We start from the raw sequence: 20,213 nt of genomic DNA on the forward strand, positions 1-20,213 counted from the left end.
GTGAGATATAAAGTCAGAATTGCGAGATATAAAGTCAGAGTTGTGAGATATAAAGTCAGAATTGTGAGATATAAAGTCAGAATTGTGAGATATAAAGTCAGAATTGTGAGATATAAAGTCAGAATTGCGAGATATAAAGTCAGAATTGTGAGATATAAAGTCAGAATTGCGAGATATAAAGTCAGAATTGTGAGATATAAAGTCAGAATTGCGAGATATAAAGTCAGAATTGTGAGATATAAAGTCAGAATTGCGAGATATAAAGTCAGACTTGTGAGATATAAAGTCAGAATTGCGAGATATAAAGTCAGAGTTGCGAGATAAAGTCAGAATTGTGAGATATAAAGTCAGAATTGCGAGATATAAAGTCAGAGTTGTGAGATATAAAGTCAGAATTGCGAGATATAAAGTCAGAATTGCGAGATATAAAGTCAGAGTTGCGAGATATAAAGTCAGAGTTGCGAGATATAAAGTCAGAATTGTGTGATATAAAGTCAGAATTGCGAGATATACAGTCACAGTTGCGAGATATAAAGTCAGAGTTGCGAGATATAAAGTCAGAATTGTGTGATATAAAGTCAGAATTGCGAGATATACAGTCACAGTTGCGAGATATAAAGTCACAGTTGCGAGATATAAAGTCAGAGTTGTGTGATATAAGTAAAATTGAAACTTATATTTGCAGTAAAATGTAAGGCTTTTTAAGAGCCGAAGAGATCTAAATTAATACCGTGCATTAGGGGTGTGCAATATTGACTCGACTTGTCTCAAGTTTTGTGGATAATATTTAGATGATGTTTTACTGGTGGTGTTTCTGTGCCATGGCTGGTTTAGGCCTGTTGCTGACAGATATTCATATTTCTCATATGCTATGCAGTGGTCAGTTCACAGCAGTAATATTACATTTTTTATTAAGGGGTAATTATTTGCCACCTCAAATTGATTTCCAGGGGCATTTTCACCTATATATGGACATTTGTAGATGTATGCATCACCTTTCTGTCAAATTCTAACATTCAAATTAAATTCTATTAGAATAATAATAACACAATAATACCACTGTTACCAGTCAAATTAAATCATAAATCAAAATCTTTGCAGTGCAGAGGTGACACAGAAGCGGCCTCAGATCTGGCATTAATATATTTACACTGCATTTACAATTATTATTATTATTTTTTAATTCAATATTTAAATATGAACTGATTTCTAATTTTAACGTTCTAATTAAAGGGTACTTTAAAGGTGAAACTAAAACCGCCAGTAGGTCTTACTAAGTGAGTCGAGGGAGTCATCATTCATTCAACCGATTCGTTCAAACGGTTGATTCATTCAGGAAAGAAGAAAGTGATTAATTGAATCATTAAATTGATTCGTTCAAAACGTGGATTTCAGTCAAATCGTCGCCGTCTGTTGCACTGAGACTCTGCTACGGCTTCATCGGCGAAATAGAGGGAAAACAAACAACATTGTTTCTAAAATGTAATGCACCATGTTCATTTATTGTTCATTTAACTGTTATATAAAATACTTTAAGGATCCGCGGAAACCCTGCATAATAAATTCGATATGAATATCCCGTATGTCTGCCACAATACCACGGTGCCGTCAGTGTCACTACAGTGAAGCCGTGGTGAACGAGAGGCCTGTTCCTCCTGTCTGCTTAGCTCTCTGACACACACGTGTTGTTCACTGGTTCACAGGTCATGTGACCGAGGCCGAGCCGCCAGTAAACATTATATCAAACTCTTGTTATTGTTATATAGAGGAAAATTATATTGCGATAATTATGGTTATTGTCTATTGCCCAGCCATAGTTATACAGTGATGTTGAGTGGCTATGATGACATTAGAAAACTCATTAGAAGAGAGAGAGAGAGAGAGAGAGAGAGAGAGTGTCTGGTGTGTGAGAGTGTGTGTGTGTGAGTGTGTGTGTGAGTGTGTGTGTGTGTGTGTGTGTGTGTGTGTGTGTGTGTGTGTGTATGTGTGTGTGTGTGTGTGTGTGTGTGTGAGAGAGTGTGTTCACCTGGTCAGATGCCGGCTGGACTCGTGCACCTCCATCTCATTGCTCTTGAAATCATTCAGCTCCTTCCTGATGGCGGCCTGTAGCAAACACACACACAAACACACACACTTAATTTACAGTCACATCCACTCACACAAGTGAGGATTCCCACAAGCCCCTCCTCTTATAGAGGCCGTGAACTCACGCTAGTGATGCTAGTAACGGTTTGCTGAGCTGGAGCTAGCGCAGGTTCAGTGTTCGAGCGCATGTCGAATCCCTGTAGTGGTGCATGCTGGGAGGATGCCTTATATAACAGCGTGTCGTTGCGTAACACAAGCTCAGGGTTCAGATGTGAACAGGTGTGACCCCAACTCTTGTTTGTCATGTGCTCACTATTATCCTGTCAGTCTGATTCACTTCCGTATTATTCCTCGTTTCAGTGGCGCCTTGATGCCAGATGATCGTCATTCTGTTACAAAAAGCAGACCATGTAACACTCATGGAGTGACATCATCTGGGCCGTGAATAATCTCGCTCCGCTTCAGTCATAAAGCTGGAACAGGGGTGTTTATCCGCTAGCATCTCTGCTAGTGTCTGCTCTATGCTGTGTTCTGTCTGGTTGCTCTGGCATGAAAACTAGAGATGCACCCACTGAAAGTCTCTCCTGAAACACCTGCGATCGCCGGACCTGTGATCAAAGTTTCTCCGTCTGAAGCCGAGAGGACGTTTATTTGATAACCCGGGTCGGTTCGTGAGCTCTTTCTTGAAGTCCACACCACAGGATTAGCTTCTGCTAGTGTGTTTTTCTGAACTGTATTCGGTTGCACTGCATTTAACCAGAATCATGACAGCCACGATTCATTATTAATAATATTTATTATTTATTGATCCTTATTCAATTCAATAACTCGATTGCAAAAACCCTGGACTGCATTCCCCGTGTCGAGAGGAGAACCTGAACCGCATCAACAGAGCGCTTTCTGAGAGCGTTTAAAACCACAGCACACAGAGACTCACTGTGTTGAATACTGAATATGAATCTGCGCTTTATTAGCATGCGTGTAGTTCACGTGCGTCTCAGTGAACGCTGCTCCACATGATCTGCTATCTTTACATGCGTCTCGAACTCATTCTCTGCACACGCTGAGAGTTTTCAGTCCGACTGAAACAAACGGTGTGCATGTAAACAGCCAGTGTCTCAAGATTTTAATGCTGAAATTTCAATTAGGCACCAAACCGGCCACACATTGCATCAGTCCAAGATGACTGAAGAGTGTGCAGCAGCCAAAGCAAGGCCCTCTTTAAAATGGTGAGGCGACGGCATTAATTGCTCGATGGTGTTTTAAGCCCCCAATGGCTAACCCCATCCTCAACCTTAGCCCTACCCATCCTCTCGCTGCCTGAAGGCGCCGCTGGGGGCTTAAAACGCCAAACACCGTATTAACTCATCACACCCGTCACCATTACGGGTCAATACGAACTCGCTACGACCACCACATGATCCTGGCCCGTTCTCAGCCGTCAGCGCTCTAGTGATGTTACGTTCGTGAACGAATCGTTCTTTTTGAACGAATCTTTTAGGTGAACGAATCGTTCTCGTTCACGTACTCCATTGACTCATATTTCTCGTTCACACGGCGCTATTAGCAGCGCACACGCAGCTCAGTGAACCGGGTAGCTTGCGTTCTCAACCTGTCAAGAATGACTAAACCTCGAGGCAATAGCCTTCGAGTATGAGATGTGACGAAGCATGTGATTTGTTGGATGTAGTGAACGAATACGCCCTTCACTGACTGTGACCGAGTTGCTTTTGTTTTGAGTCTGAACGAGAGAGAGAGAGAGATCTTCTCGTGAACGAACTGGTACATGTCGTTCGTGAACGAAAAGAACCAGTTGTTTGAACGATAATGATGGCGAACCGATAGAGCTGGGTTTGTGTAGTCAGCATATTTGCATCAAAGAAGGAAATTTACACTTTACCATTGTAATGAAAACAGTTTAATAACGCAAGCATGGTTAAATATAACAAAGACAAATTAACATGGTCATTTTGTACTTGGTTTGAGCTAAGTGGGCGGGGGGGCACTTGACTGTTAACTTGATTTAAATTTACACTTCTCTTTACCTGCTTTTCTTTTCTTTTGTTTGTGTGTTTTAGACTTAGTTTTGTGGTATTTTGCACTTTGAACAATTTACTTGACTACTTGTGTTCATTTTGTATTATCAAAAATGAATTCATTACGTTTTATTCATGTCATATGCACTTCTCTAAAAACTAAACCAAACCAAAAAATATGATAATAAAGTAAATAGGACTCGTTTGCGTAACGTCAGCAAATATCATTTCAGTTCGTGCTGTGAAGGGGCATGTAATTGGTTGGATCTACTGAACGAATACGCCCATCATGACCGAGATCGCTCTGTTTCGAGTCTGAACGAGAGAGAGAGATCTCGTTCGTGAACGAATTGATCAAACTGCACATTTGGTTCTTGAATGAGTAGGCCTACTGGGTAGATCGGTCATTAGCATGTGATTCAATCTCATTCAAAGCGCAGTTATAGGTGTGCATATAATTGTTTATCATATTTAACATACAGAACATAACTCAACGTTTAATATAATCTGACCAAACAATTAAAATGTTAATTATGCAAGAAAACCTTGGTTTGGTCAGCTGAACCTCTTATTTAGACTTATTTTATTAATTTAGTAAATAAGGCACAAATTTTAACAAAGCCAAATCAGTTTTTTTTGTAACACGTAAATACGTTCGTTAAAACACAGCATAAAATACACTCTTTTTCGCCACCTGCTGCAGTATTTATGTAATAGGAAGAAATTGTCACTGAACGAATCAGTGAACGAATCATTTTGGTGAACGAACTGAAAATGAACGAGTCTCTGGAAAGAATCAAAATTTCCACCACTACAGCGCTGCTCTGTTCACGGCGCGGGGGAACTCGCCTTGTCGGCCGCGGTGAGCCTCGTCCAGGGCTTGTCTGTGCGCCGGTCGTAGTCCTGAGCGTCCGACACCTCCACGTAATCATTGAAGCGGATGAGGATCTTGGCTCGCCGTAACTCCTCCACCGTGGGCCTCTGACTCAGCTGAAACACATCCACACACTGAGTGAGAGAGACACACACACACACACACACTCACTCGGGCACCCATCATACCTTGCGTGAGAGTCGGCGTCGGATCTCTCTCTTCTCCTCCATCTGCTCCTGCTCATTACGAGCTGTGGGACAGAAACCGGTCAGAGGATAAACAGAGGAAAACACACTGGAACACCGTGTCCTGATCAGACGCAACAACACTTCTGTTCCACACACTCTTCTGATTGGCTGTGATTTATGATTGAATTGGTTGTGAGTGCAGTGCGCTTGCAGAGAGACTCCACCCACAGGCTCCTCTGATTGGCTGAGATGTGTGATTGATTTTGTCGTGTCTGGAGTGGACAGACACACTGTTGCCGCTGGAATCTGGTCTCAGCGCGTCTGGTTAGCACACGGCGTCAGTATCTCTCTGTGATCTAGTGAACGTGACTCACGTTTGAGGATGTTCCTCTGCTCCAGCTCTTCAGCCGTGGGTCTCTGGCTCAGTCTCCTGTTGAACACACACACACACACATTCAGCTCCGACAAGCACATGCGTTTGAAACTCAAATGCGTAATATACAAAAAGATATATACACAAGAGTTTAAAAGGAAAGGAAGTTTCAATACGATGACGGAGAGGGTAATATTTAATATTTCATTGCACAGCTTCATTGATTACAACCACACATCTTCTGCATTCACAGCCGTATTTAAATGTGAGATTGAATCAGATTGACAGTGATGACCATCATTAATGCCACTTATCATATGGAACATGTTACTTTGTTGTTCATTTTATTACTAACTTTTCATATCAGTCACTCAGTGACTGTTTACATGGTAATCATACATGAGTTTTAATAGTTCTAAGCACTCTGTTTTATGATCTGTCCTGACAGTGATTACTTTTTATTAAACGAATAAATGAGATTAGTTAAAGTCCATTAGTTAAAAATCCAGCTTTTAATGTTGTTTATGTGTCTATGTGGTGTTTTTAATCTGCTTTAAGACAAACCATGCGTAAATTCATAAGTCGACAGCATTGCTGAGTATTTCCTCCTTAAAACTGCAGTGAACCAAAGACAGTCTCAAAAACACGCTTTGAAATCGCTGGTGTTTCTGACGTCACAAACTACCTTGTAACCAATCAGATCAACGTGTGATCGTCAACCAGTGGATCTCTGAGCTGAGTGAGTGAGTGGAGGCGGGGCACATTTGCATATTCATAGAACCGCGCATACTAAATGAGGTGAGTGCCAAGTTACGGTGACGCTTGTGGCGAGGGGGCGTGGCTCAGCGAGGAGCTGTTACTGCTAGAGCTGCTAGCGTGATGTTTCAGAGAGGCTTTCCTGCAGTGTGCGCACGCTTTATGTGGATTCTGATCAGAGAGAAACAATAAAAACCCACGATCCTCAGTACGCCGACCCTGTCTTCTTCCTTCCATCCCACAAACATCGTTGCAAAGATATTTTAAGACATGAAGAAATTTTTTTTCTAAGGAAAAATTTTTTAAATGTAATTTTGGTGATCAAAGAGGAGTTTTAAGAGATACAATGATGGACTACAGGGGGACTTTAATATTACTATCTCTTAGCATTCATTTGTGAAGAGTTGACAGGTGCCATGGGTAGGGTTCAGTTTTGACCCAGGAAAAACCCTGTGACGTCACAACATAGTGTGTGTGTGTGTGTGTGTGTGTGTGTGTGTGTGTGTGTGTGTGTGTGTGTGTGTGTGTGTGTGTGTGAGTGTGTGTGAGTGTGTGAGTGTGTGTGTGTGTGTGTGTGTGTACCGTGTGAGTTTGGTGCCGATGAGCTGTCTGGACTGCAGGCGCTCCTCGTCCGTCTGCACAGGTAAGATGTTCTTCTCCTGCAGTTCTCTCTGAGACGGCCTGTTACTGAGCTTCACTGCCAGAGAGTCCTTCCTCAAGATCTTCAGCGCCAGCGTGCCTGCAAACACACACACACACACATGCACACGCACGATAACTGCATCAGCGTTCAGCGCACAATATCATTCTGTTCAGTATAAGTGCTGCGGTTTGTGGTCTGGATTGTGATTGACATGTTTTTGTCATGTTTTTTGTCAAGTTCTTCTTCTTCACACTGTTTTACATTTTGAGGCATAGATGATGAGATTCAAAGAAGATTAAGTTAAGCAACCCAAGTTAAGCTATGCTAATGTGAAGGTATGTGTGATACCGGCAGGCTTGATTAGCATCCATGCATCTGAACGGCACTGTTATGCCGATGAGATCAGGTCTGAGATCAGCTGACTCCTGTACTTCACTTGCATGTCATCTCTAAGTAAATCCCTGCCCCTTGAAATGTATATAAACTACGATGTAAATCCCCCTAGTCAGACTCAATGACCTCAGCTACGACAGCTCGTGTCTCTCACACACACACACACTGCTTGAGCTTCAGGACTCACTGGTGAAGAGAGAGTCGTCGTCCTCCTCCTCCTCCTCGTCCTGCTCTTCATCCCTGTACATGCTGGGCAGGTCCTCGTAGTCGGACTCGCTGGGGATGTTCTCTTTATCGTCGTCACAGTCGACCAGCACCGAGGGGAGAGGAGAGCCGTACTGACCCGTGCTGTGAAGCGCAGAGCTGCGGACACACACACACACACACACACACAGCAGTGAGGACAGACAGTGTGCGTCGGCCCTGCTGACCAATACTCAGATCAGTTGATGACCGCTGTTACAGCAGCGCTATTGACCTCTTTATATAAACAGTGCTTCTGTGACCAAATTTAGAAAGCGGCAAACACTGTTCACTGATCCATGAGCCGAAATCAAATCTGCTCCTCGTTTGAAGCAATCGTGTCTCCCCCTGGATCAAACTGCTCGATTCATGATTCTCCGTGAACGTTTGGAAGCTTCACGAGCTTCACTGGAGGGACAGAGATCTCCCAGACTCACTCAAACAGGCTCTCTTCACACGTGTCCCGGAGATGCAGGACGGTCACATGGGTTAGGAAGGACATGAGGTTGAGTAAATGGTGGCGTTCATCATTGGGTGAACTGACACTAGCCACACCGGCGCTGAGCCAGAGACGCTAGTGCTCGTCACACATCACAGCTGTGCAGGCTTTATTCCAGCAGCGCTTCACTCAAACACACGTGGGCCGGATGCTAGCACAAAATCATGTTCAGTCTGGAAAATAAATCCACGCTGATGTTCATGGAAGCGGTTTCTAATTTCACGCCGTGTGTTACTCATGTCAGATATGCACTGTATAGGGAACTAAACAGTTAGTTTTACTTTTTATTCTTCTTCACCGGCCACTTACTTTCATGTCTTTGGGGAAAAGTGGATGAATCTGCGTGTTTTAAACCCGCCAACTCTGATTCTCTGCGCTCTTCAGCTACTCCATCATTACATGGCAGCACTGATCACCGCGGTCATCCCACATGATCTATAAATGCCTTTACAAAGACCATACACAATCAGGATGGGAATATCAGAGCACTGCTCGAGCTAAGACCAACAGGGTCATTTCCTCTTAGCTAAAGGGACTCTGTGTCTTTTAGAGTTTAGAATATTGAAGACAATGGACAAACTTAAGACTCTAAAACCAAGAGTGTTTATAAAGCTTAAAGGGGTCATGACATGAGAAACCTAATTTGCCTTGATCTTAAGGTATATAAGAGGTCTTTGTACCATTAAAACTTCCTGCAAGTTTCATAGCTTAAGACGTCCTCCCCATTATAAACAAAGCATTTATTTAATCAAGCTCTGATTACAGCTCATTGGGGATCCATGGTAAGAAGCGACGTCACGGTACGAAAAGGTGAGAAAAGGTCATAGATCACTAATATTTGAACTTTTTTTGTCCAAAAACCTATAGTAATACTATAATCGCACCTAAGGGAACATAAAACAAAAATAATCATAATCCGTGTATCATTCGTTCAATCGTTTTTTGATTTAATATTGAAAGTAGAAAAATGAGAAAACAGTTCCTTTTTCGATTTTTCATTTTTTCCGAAAAAACGAAAGACAAGAATTCAGCTTGATTTTTTGTTTTTCGTTCTGAGGTAGCAAAATTAATAAACAGCTGGAAAATTCGATTTCTACACGTGGGCGGGAATGAAACGCCCCTTTCCTCTGATTTGTCAGCCGAAGATCAAACTGTCCCGTCATCAGTTCTTCCTCAGTTCTGCACTGCAGAATAAGAGTCCTCCGTTGTGTGGATTCTTAACGCGTTTATTGCAACTTTTTCATGTTTTCCATCAACGAGACTAACGAATGGCTCGACACAACCCGTACGGGGAATAGACTAGACGGGGCTTTCTTCTTTGTAGACCAGAGTTCTCAAGTGCCAGGGGTTTGCTATTTTCATATTTTCCGAACTGTAAAGTTTTTTATTTTTTTATCATGAACCACGCTGAGTTTTATTCCTAAGTGACTATATAATACATTTTACTTCAAATAATCTAAATGTTGACTTTGAAAAGTAGGCGCGTCCGAAGGCTATTCACTCTATTTTGGTTCATTTTTGGTGTGCGCCAGAAAGATGTTCAAGGAGACTGAGACGCACTAAAGTAGAAATCATGTTGTTTTCTTTATTTTTGAAAGGCATGACATTTTGTAATCATTTTGAATGTACACAAATAAAAATATAAATGTTTACTGTTTCGAATGACAGAGTAACGAATAACGAAGTTATTTCCCCTGCTGAGCAACAACTCCAAGTGATGGCGCCGACGCATCGCTCGCTCTCACAACATAGGCTATTATCAGTTCACTTCTGGCATTGCTAACTTGACATCGCAGCCTGTTCATTATTAAAATAAAACACAGTCAACCAAATATATAAAAAGTTATTCTGCTTAATTTAATTCGTCTGTTGTACAATATAAAGGCTGTGCCGCACAGCAGTTATTCCAAACTCATTTCCCATGCTGTGAAGATGATGATTTAGCCTATACGTGTAGGCCTATATTGGGACTCGACTGAAGTTTAAAGCCTTACAGTTACACTGACAATTGCAAGATATTAAAACTAAATAAATGCGCTGTGGTCATTGTTTATGCTGGAATAACTTAAGCTGCTTAAACTGCAGTTACAGAACAATGGAAAGCGGCTTAACTTAAAACTAACAAGTCTCAGTAATCAAAGCATTCGAGTATACTGGACTTATTCCCAGCCACAAGTGCTATGCGGACTCCCAGAGTGCATTGCAGCATGAACAAATTAAGCAATTGCTTTGTTTTACTACTTTCTGGCTTTATTTGACTTCAAACAAAACAGTTTTAGTGAATCAACTTCAATTTATAAAATCAATTTATGGGATTTTCTCAACATTTTCAGTTTTACTGACAATTCAACAGTTCAGATGACTTTGGAAACGAGTGAGCGCAAGTGAAGAGAAAGATACCTGCCATTATATGCAAGCATACATGTGAGTGTGCATTAAACAGTAGGCGGACAATAACTGAGAGGACCTCTACTTCCCGGGTAGATCTTCTCCTACTGTGATCACACAGCAGATCATACTCAGAGACTGTGTGATTTGAGACTCGCTTAATTCCTCAATGAATACATGTTTGGAACAAACAAACAAAAAAAATTCAAACAATTTCATATTTCTACATTTACAATTTTAATTCTATGTATGCAACCGTGATTCCAGTGTAAATGCATCTAAATGCTGCATGCGTCTCTTCTACAGAGCAGGACTGGGATTGGACTGGTAATATGGAAGTAAAATAATGTCAAATGTTTTTGAAACAAAAAGCCTGTTGAATTGCACTACTTGAAAAAAAATAGGCATTGCATTAACCATGCTTGCATTTTAATGCATTGTATTTTTAGGGCTTGCATTTTTATGGGCTGAAATTCAACATGGTTGAATATTTAAGCTGTGAATATTTCAATTAAAAACATTTCAAACACATTTTCATTATTAAAAATTCAATAACCCATATTCACCTTTCATATTTCACTTCAAAATATTCAAACTGTTTAAAAATACAACCTATAATATTCAACAGGCAAATTTTCGGTCCATTTTATTTCGCTTTGCAAAATTCGCTTCCACAAATTCAGTGGTTCAAATTCGACAGTAAATTCAACGGAACTGCAGGAAAAGCAATAGATTACCGAGATACTCTCCATCTGCTGTTAGTCGACCTCACCAGCAGGGGGTGCAAAAGCGCTTGTTGTTTACGAAGACCAGCAACAGTTAGAGCAAGCCATTCATTCATAAAATGAAAATGAGCTGTGTCAATATATATGCGGAAAAGATGATAAAGACACAAAAGCTGTGTTTATGTTTCATTCAATAACTTGTTACTTTCCCTGTGTAGCCTACATGTTATCAGCTTTCTCTACATGAACAGGATTATAATCGGTTTCCCTCAATACCTCACACTCGAGGATTCCCCTTCTGTCGGGACAAAACGCTTAACGTAGTTTATGGACTAATACAGAGATATAAAAGACCAAACTTGCACCTTATTGGGGATGTAGGCTGTAGGCTACTATATAGGCTAGATGGACTAAGAATATAACGTGCAAAGTTTCATGCTGAGCGTTTCGTGATATACTGGCATAAAATCAACACTTGATCAATACTAACACTTTCTCTTCTCTTTTCTCTCTCTCTCTCTCTACAGTATGTATATATATATATATATATATATATATATATATATATATATATATATATATATATATAGTATAGGCTATGCCTACGTGTATTGCATTAGCTTAAACTGGGGAAGAGTCATAGCACTTGCATATTGTTGTCCTCCTATTGTTAGTTTAACTGTAAATCGCTTTGGATAAAAGCGTCTGCTAAATAAATGACTAAATGTAGCCTAATAAATGTAAAATTGGCTTGACATTGGACATTCGCACATTTAGGGACCGTCTCAAAAGTTGCATAAAACATTGGCATACACGTTTCTAACTTCAATAGCAAATTTTAATTTATTTGAATAAATATAAAAAATCCAAAGGGTGTGCAGTAGGCCTGACACTACATGAACACTTTACAGTTGGTTTTATGACTGTAAGTCGTTCTATTCAAATGCTATTGAAGTTAGAAACGTGTATACCAAAGTAGTATACACTTTAGAGACGGTCCCTAAATGTGCGCATGTCAGCATTAAACTTTGCTCAGCATTAAACTTTGCGCGTTATTCTGAGTCAATCTGCTTGCCTGCGAGTTTGGTCTTTTATATCACTGTAATTAGTCCATTAAGCTATACGTTAAGCGTTTTATATGTCCAGCTGGGGAATCCTGACGTTTTGAGGGAAACCCTAATAGCCTGCATGCAGCACATCGCCACAATATAAAGTTAAGGCAACTAAACAACCAAGAGAAATATATGTCAACCTCAAAAATGTAATATTGGATCTGTATATCCGCATCGGGGAATAACATTATAATCTTGTTCACGGTAGAGAAAGATGCTTGTAGGCTACACAGGGAGAGTAACCGTGAAGACACTGAATTTAACATAAAACCGCCGTCATAATAATCACAAATACACTTGCATTGCTGTTAAATGAGTTTTATGAATGAATGGCTTGCTCTAACTGTTGCTGGTCTTCGTCAACAACAAGCGCTTTTGCACCCCCTGCTGGTGAGGTCGACTAACAGCAGATGGAGAGTATCTCGGTAATCTATTGCTTTTCCTGCAGTTCCGTTGAATTTACTGTCGAATTTGAACCACTGAATTTGTGGAAGCGAATTTTGCAAAGCGAAATAAAATGGACCGAAAATCGCCTGTTGAATATTATAGGTTGTATTTTTAAACAGTTTGAATATTTTGAAAGTGAAATATGAAAGGTGAATATGGATTATTGAATTTTTAATAATGAAAATGTGTTTGAAATGTTTTTAATTGAAATATTCACAGCTTAAATATTCAACCATGCTGAATTTCAGCCCATAAAAATTCAAGCCCTAAAAATACAATGCATTAAAATGCAAGCATGGTTAATGCAATGCCTATTTTTTTTCAAGTAGTGCAATTCAACAGGCTTTTTGTTTCAAAAACATTTGACATTATTTTACTTCCATATGGTAACAGCCGATAAACAGCTGCATATCTGTTATCAGTCAGTGTGCCAACAGCAGGACACTCCACACACTTATTCCCAATCGCATATTTTAGTGATCAATAATCATCATAAATTAGGGATCATTCAAAATTCATCTGGTGAAAAACTATTTGAAACTGGATATTTCATTACCATGGAAAAGGTACTTTTTCTAGTCTTGATGAAACATGTATCGATGGAAAGCTCTGAGACTCCAGGTTTCATGTTAGATCACAGTTCTGTGACAGACATGTCTTGATTTCAACATGTGTGTGATATCAGCTTCTACGTGTGTGTGATGTCAACTTCAACGTGTGTGTGATGTCAACTTCAACGTGTGTGTGATGTCAACTTCAACGTGTGTGTGATGTCAACTTCAACGTGTGTGTGATGTCAACTTCAACGTGTGTGTGATGTCAACTTCAACGTGTGTGATGTCAACTTCAACGTGTGTGTGATGTCAACTTCAACGTGTGTGATGTCAACTTCAACGTGTGTGTGATGTCAACTTCAACACGTGTGTGATGTCAACTTCAACGTGTGTGATGTCAACTTCAACGTGTGTGATGTCAACTTCAACGTGTGTGATGTCAACTTCAACGTGTGTGTGATGTCAACTTCAACGTGTGTGTGATGTCAACTTCAACGTGTGTGATGTCAACTTCAACGTGTGTGATGTCAACTTCAACGTGTGTGATGTCAACTTCAACGTGTGTGATGTCAACTTCAACGTGTGTGTGATGTCAACTTCAACGTGTGTGTGATATCAACTTCAACGTGTGTGATGTCAACTTCAACGTGTGTGATGTCAACTTCAACGTGTGTGATGTCAACTTCAACGTGTGTGTGATGTCAACTTCAACGTGTGTGTGATGTCAACTTCAACGTGTGTGTGATGTCAGCTTCTACGTGTGTGTGATGTCAACTTCAACGTGTGTGTGATGTCAACTTCAACATGTGTGTGATGTCAACTTCAACGTGTGTGTGATGTCAACTTCAACGTGTGTGTGATGTCAACTTCAACGTGTGTGTGATGTCAACTTCAACATATGTGTGATGTCAACTTCAACGTGTGTGTGATGTCAACTTCAACGTGTGTGTGATGTCAACTTCAACGTGTGATGTCAACTTCAACGTGTGATGTCAACTTCAACATGTGTGTGATGTCAACTTCAACGTGTGTGTGATGTCAACTTCAACGTGTGTGTGATGTCAACTTCAACGTGTGTGATGTCAACTTCAACGTGTGTGATGTCAACTTCAACGTGTGTGTGATGTCAACTTCAACGTGTGTGTGATGTCAACTTCAACGTGTGTGATGTCAACTTCAACGTGTGTGATGTCAACTTCAACGTGTGTGTGATGTCAACTTCAACATGTGTGTGATGTCAACTTCAACATGTGTGTGATGTCAACTTCAACGTGTGTGATGTCAACTTCAACGTGTGTGATGTCAACTTCAACGTGTGTGATGTCAACTTCAACGTGTGTGATGTCAACTTCAACGTGTGTGTGATGTCAACTTCAACGTGTGTGTGATGTCAACTTCAACATGTGTGTGATGTCAACTTCAACGTGTGTGATGTCAACTTCAACGTGTGTGATGTCAACTTCAACGTGTGTGATGTCAACTTCAACGTGTGTGATGTCAACTTCAACGTGTGTGTGATGTCAACTTCAACGTGTGTGTGATGTCAACTTCAACGTGTGTGATGTCAACTTCAACGTGTGTGATGTCAACTTCAACGTGTGTGTGATGTCAACTTCAACGTGTGTGATGTCAACTTCAACGTGTGTGATGTCAACTTCAACGTGTGTGATGTCAACTTCAACGTGTGTGATGTCAACTTCAACGTGTGTGTGATGTCAACTTCAACGTGTGTGTGATGTCAACTTCAACGTGTGTGATGTCAACTTCAACGTGTGTGATGTCAACTTCAACGTGTGTGTGATGTCAACTTCAACGTGTGTGTGATGTCAACTTCAACATGTGTGTGATGTCAACTTCAACATGTGTGTGATGTCAACTTCAACATGTGTGTGATGTCAACTTCAACGTGTGTGTGATGTCAACTTCAACGTGTGTGTGATGTCAACTTCAACGTGTGTGTGATGTCAACTTCAACGTGTGTGTGATGTCAACTTCAACGTGTGTGTGATGTCAACTTCAACGTGTGTGTGATGTCAACTTCAACGTGTGTGATGTCAACTTCAACGTGTGTGTGATGTCAACTTCAACATGTGTGTGATGTCAACTTCAACGTGTGTGATGTCAACTTCAACATGTGTGTGATGTCAACTTCAACATGTGTGTGATGTCAACTTCAACGTGTGTGTGATGTCAACTTCAACGTGTGTGTGATGTCAACTTCAACGTGTGTGTGATGTCAACTTCAACGTGTGTGTGATGTCAACTTCAACGTGTGTGTGATGTCAACTTCAACGTGTGTGATGTCAACTTCAACGTGTGTGATGTCAACTTCAACGTGTGTGATGTCAACTTCAACGTGTGTGTGATGTCAACTTCAACGTGTGTGTGATGTCAACTTCAACGTGTGTGATGTCAACTTCAACGTGTGTGATGTCAACTTCAACGTGTGTGATGTCAACTTCAACGTGTGTGTGATGTCAACTTCAACGTGTGTGTGATGTCAACTTCAACGTGTGTGTGATGTCAACTTCAACGTGTGTGATGTCAACTTCAACATGTGTGTGATGTCAACTTCAACATGTGTGTGATGTCAACTTCAACATGTGTGTGATGTCAACTTCAACGTGTGTGTGATGTCAACTTCAACGTGTGTGATGTCAACTTCAACGTGTGTGTGATGTCAACTTCAACATGTGTGTGATGTCAACTTCAACATGTGTGTGATGTCAACTTCAACATGTGTGTGATGTCAACTTCAACGTGTGTGTGATGTCAACTTCAACGTGTGTGATGTCAACTTCAACGTGTGTGATGTCAACTTCAACGTGTGTGATGTCAACTTCAACATGTGTGTGATGTCAACTTCAACATGTGTGTGATGTCAACTTCAACGTGTGTGATATCAACTTCAACATGTGTGTGTGATGTAAACTTCAACATGTGTGTGATATCAACTTCAACGTGTGTGTGATATCAACTTAGTTAGACATGTGGCTTTGATTTTATAGCTGATTTTAATGTTGAATTACAATATATATTTTGTATAAAACAAAAATAAAAAATGTTTAGTTCAAAACATTTGCTTTACCATAAACTTAAACTTCTAGAACTTTTTTAGTTTAATTTTAAATCTGTATTCCAAAGCATTCATGATAGGGATGCACCGATATGAGCATTTTGGCGATACCGATAATTTAAGCCGATAACCGATATATTGGCTGATAAATCTAAATCCAAGTTTTTATATCATTTTTGAGAATATGATTACGAAACAAAAGTCTCACCCTTAAAGCCACGTCCCAAACAGGGTTATGACGTTCTCATGATAACTGTATGCAGCCGATATGACAGACCTGCGCTGCACATGTTGCACTGAACTGTATTTCCCTTTACAAAAGTGATTCCAATCATATTTCAGCAATTCAAACCCATCATGGTGAACCGTGCGCATCTGAAGCGTCTCAGCTGGAGGAAATACTGTAACACATTACTTATCGGCTTTAATATATCGGCAACATTTCTTATCAGGTCGATACCGTTAACATTAGAAATGAACTTATATCAGCCGATCCCGATATGATGTCAGATATATATATATATATGGTGCATCGCTAGAGTAGAGTGCAGTAATCCTGACTAACACACACACTCGGCTGTGTTTCGCCCCAGCAGGGGAAGATGTCAGACCTCAGATCATCGGTGTATGAGCGCACACACACACACACACACACACCTCTCGAGTCTCTGCAGGGCGAGCGCCAGCGTCTTCTGCAGCTCGTCGATGATGCGGCTGGACGGGTGAGCGGAGCCGTACTGCAGCGGGAGCCCATACGGGCCGAACGACGAGGAGGAGGAGTACATCAGCAGCTTCTGAGGAGGAAGAGGAGGAGACGGCTTTCCCTGCAGACACGGGTCTGGACACAACACACACACACAGGTCAGACACACACTAGGAATCTAACTCAATGGGGCTGTCTACACCTGGCCACGTCATGCGCTTCTGTGATGGGACAGCGGTCAGATCGTGAGGAGACCGGGTGCAAATACCCTCCGAAACGCATTCGCTCAAACCCCATCCGGAGGAGGTCTGGGCCGCCTAGATGAAGCTGGACACGTGGAAATGATGATCTGGTCTGTTGAAACCACATTTGTAGATTGTACTCCTCCTAACAATGCTAAAATAAGCGTGTGAGAGTGTGTTATAGGCTATATGTCATGATGATATAGCCAGATATGACGACGCTACCGCAACGCACATCGCCGCAGATGAGCATCTCTTCATCAAGCCAACGCGCAAACTATCGCAGATCACAGTGAGAGTAAGTCGCAGACGCTTCATCATCTCACTAAAAGTAAAGGAGCTAAATGATCTTACAGGGCTGTTGCCGCTCTCTCTTATTGCGGTCTGTGATCTTAATAAACCCAGCTCATATCTGCTGCTTTCTGTAACGTGAACTCCATTAAATCTGCATATAGCGCGGGAAACGGATTTATAGCCGTGCTGAGAGACACATTTGTGAGAGCAGGTGTAAATGGAGTGGTTTTAATCTGTACACACACATGAAGTGGCCCGGTGTAGACAGCCCAGCGATACAGCAACATCGGCTTCACCCAAACATGCAAATCACACATCGTCACATCACTCAGTATGTGTGTATATACACTACACAATATGTGACCCCGCCTGTGACACCCCGGCTGAAGTCGCAGAATCGAATTATGAGTTAACGAGCGTCAAAGCAGTCATGGCCATAAAAATGACAAAAATAGGCCATGTGTGTTTATTGCTGTAAATGATAGATTATACCATTGGTTTTGAGATGCAATACTTGCATTTTCATTTATAACATGATAAATACTGAAATTAATGACTTTATTGACACTGCGTTATACTTTTGCGCAAAAAAAATAAAATAAAAAAACGGACATGGGCTTCCTTAACATTGATTTCAGTCGTCTCTGGGTTTATTTCGCACAACACACTGCTGATTCGTATATCACTCGGTTCAGGAACTTCTTTTCTGTGTCTATTCTATTAGAAAGAGTAAAAACAGACGTTAATATCAATCCGCGAGCGCCGGTAATCAGGTCAACACAATGGAAAAAAAAGAGCTTTAAGCCGGGTTTAGATGTCTGTGGTGATTTTTTCTTGTCACAAACAATATTTTAAGAACTGCTTATTTGTTTTGTAGCTCAGTATTCTGCCAGTAATATTAAACTTATTTTAAGGACATTTTTGGCCTGCTACGTCACCGAAGTATTGTAGTTTTTGGGTAAACTATCCCTTTAAATTGTATTTCTTTTTTACTCCAGATTTACTCAGTGTTACACCGTGGGCCAGTAAGAGAATGAGAAATTTTATGTTATTTAATTGATATATTATTGACATATTACATTTTACTAATAAAGTTATACAAATCATTCCACTGAATTGACATGGTAATTGTTGCTACGATCAAGCTCTTGTGGCTTGTTTTTCAATGTTGTGACGTTTCAATGTTTTTATGCTTTAGCTTTTTGGACATGCACATCATAATAAATAGACCTGTTTTACAAAACTTTAAGAATTTCTCCACTGATGTGTCATATATCACTAAAAAGGGGAGAATCTCAGCTTTAATGTGTTATAAGGCACATATGCAGGATAACTATGCATCAAATGTGTTGCAGTTTTAACAAATAACCTATTTTTAAATTGGAATTTATCAAAAATATGATTTTCTGAGCCATAATTTTAGCAAATCTTTGACATGGCTTTACTCAGTCTTATTAAAGATATCAAGGTTATATTTTCACAGAATGTTCTTTACATTGTGTAGGATGATTTTATGTAGAAAAAATAAAAAATGACTTTAGCTGGGTTTTCACAGGCAGGGTCACATATATACACACATATTAAAGTTTTTGAGAGAATACCCCTGATAAATTGCATATACGTCACATTTTATTAATACATTAATGTAAAATACCGATAAATAATGGGAAATGTTTACAAACATTATAATACATAGCTATATAGGCTACTTTAGTTATCCTCAATCCACAACAAATCCTCTAAAATTAAACAGGAAAGTTTGTCACCTGTGCTGTGATTGGTCAGTCTGAGTCTCACCTGTGCTGTGATTGGTCAGTGTGTCTCTCACCTGTGTAGTGATTGGTCAGTCTGGATGAGGTGCGAGTCTCACCTGTGCTGTGATTGGTCAGTCTGAGTCTCACCTGTGTAGTGATTGGTCAGTCTGGATGAGGTGCGAGTCTCACCTGTGCTGTGATTGGTCAGTCTGAGTCTCACCTGTGCTGTAATTGGTCAGTCTGGATGAGGTGTGAGTCTCACCTGTGCTGTGATTGGTCAGTCTGTGTCTCACCTGTGCTGTGATTGGTCAGTCTGTAGGAGGTGTGAGTCTCACCTGTGCTGTGATTGGTCAGTCTGTGTCTCACCTGTGCTGTAATTGGTCAGTCTGGATGAAGTGTGAGTCTCACCTGTGCTGTGATTGGTCAGTCTGCGCCTCACCTGTGCTGTGATTGGTCAGTCTGTGTCTCACCTGTGCTGTAATTGGTCAGTCTGGATGAGGTGTGAGTCTCACCTGTGCTGTGATTGGTCAGTCTGTGTCTCACCTGTGCTGTGATTGGTCAGTCTGTAGGAGGTGTGAGTCTCACCTGTGCTGTAATTGGTCAGTCTGGATGAGGTGTGAGTCTCACCTGTGCTGTGATTGGTCAGTCTGTGTCTCACCTGTGCTGTAATTGGTCAGTCTGGATGAGGTGTGAGTCTCACCTGTGCTGTGATTGGTCAGTCTGTGTCTCACCTGTGCTGTGATTGGTCAGTCTGTAGGAGGTGTGAGTCTCACCTGTGCTGTGATTGGTCAGTCTGGATGAGGTGTGAGTCTCACCTGTGCTGTGATT

At 40.9% G+C, this 20,213-nt stretch overlaps 1 protein-coding gene across 6 annotated transcripts in view; it reads right to left on the minus strand.

The window, feature by feature from the left end:
* LOC308696149 (phosphatase and actin regulator 1) overlaps positions 1–20,213 on the minus strand; it is a 62,825-nt gene that overhangs the window by 2,141 nt on the left and 40,471 nt on the right. For all 6 annotated transcript variants that reach the window (XM_081374571.1, XM_081374574.1, XM_081374573.1 and 3 more), the window contains 7 exons: positions 17,050–17,230; positions 7,536–7,711; positions 6,895–7,051; positions 5,558–5,613; positions 5,184–5,245; positions 4,971–5,111; positions 2,027–2,103 (listed from right to left, as the gene is read on the minus strand). In XM_081374571.1, coding sequence (XP_081230697.1) covers positions 2,027–2,103; positions 4,971–5,111; positions 5,184–5,245; positions 5,558–5,613; positions 6,895–7,051; positions 7,536–7,711; positions 17,050–17,230 — 850 coding nt within the window. The remainder of the gene's footprint in view (positions 1–2,026; positions 2,104–4,970; positions 5,112–5,183; positions 5,246–5,557; positions 5,614–6,894; positions 7,052–7,535; positions 7,712–17,049; positions 17,231–20,213) is intronic.

The sequence above is a fragment of the Scardinius erythrophthalmus genome (genome assembly GCF_964197995.2).
Source record: "Scardinius erythrophthalmus genome assembly, chromosome: 9".
Lineage (NCBI taxonomy): Eukaryota > Metazoa > Chordata > Actinopteri > Cypriniformes > Leuciscidae > Scardinius > Scardinius erythrophthalmus.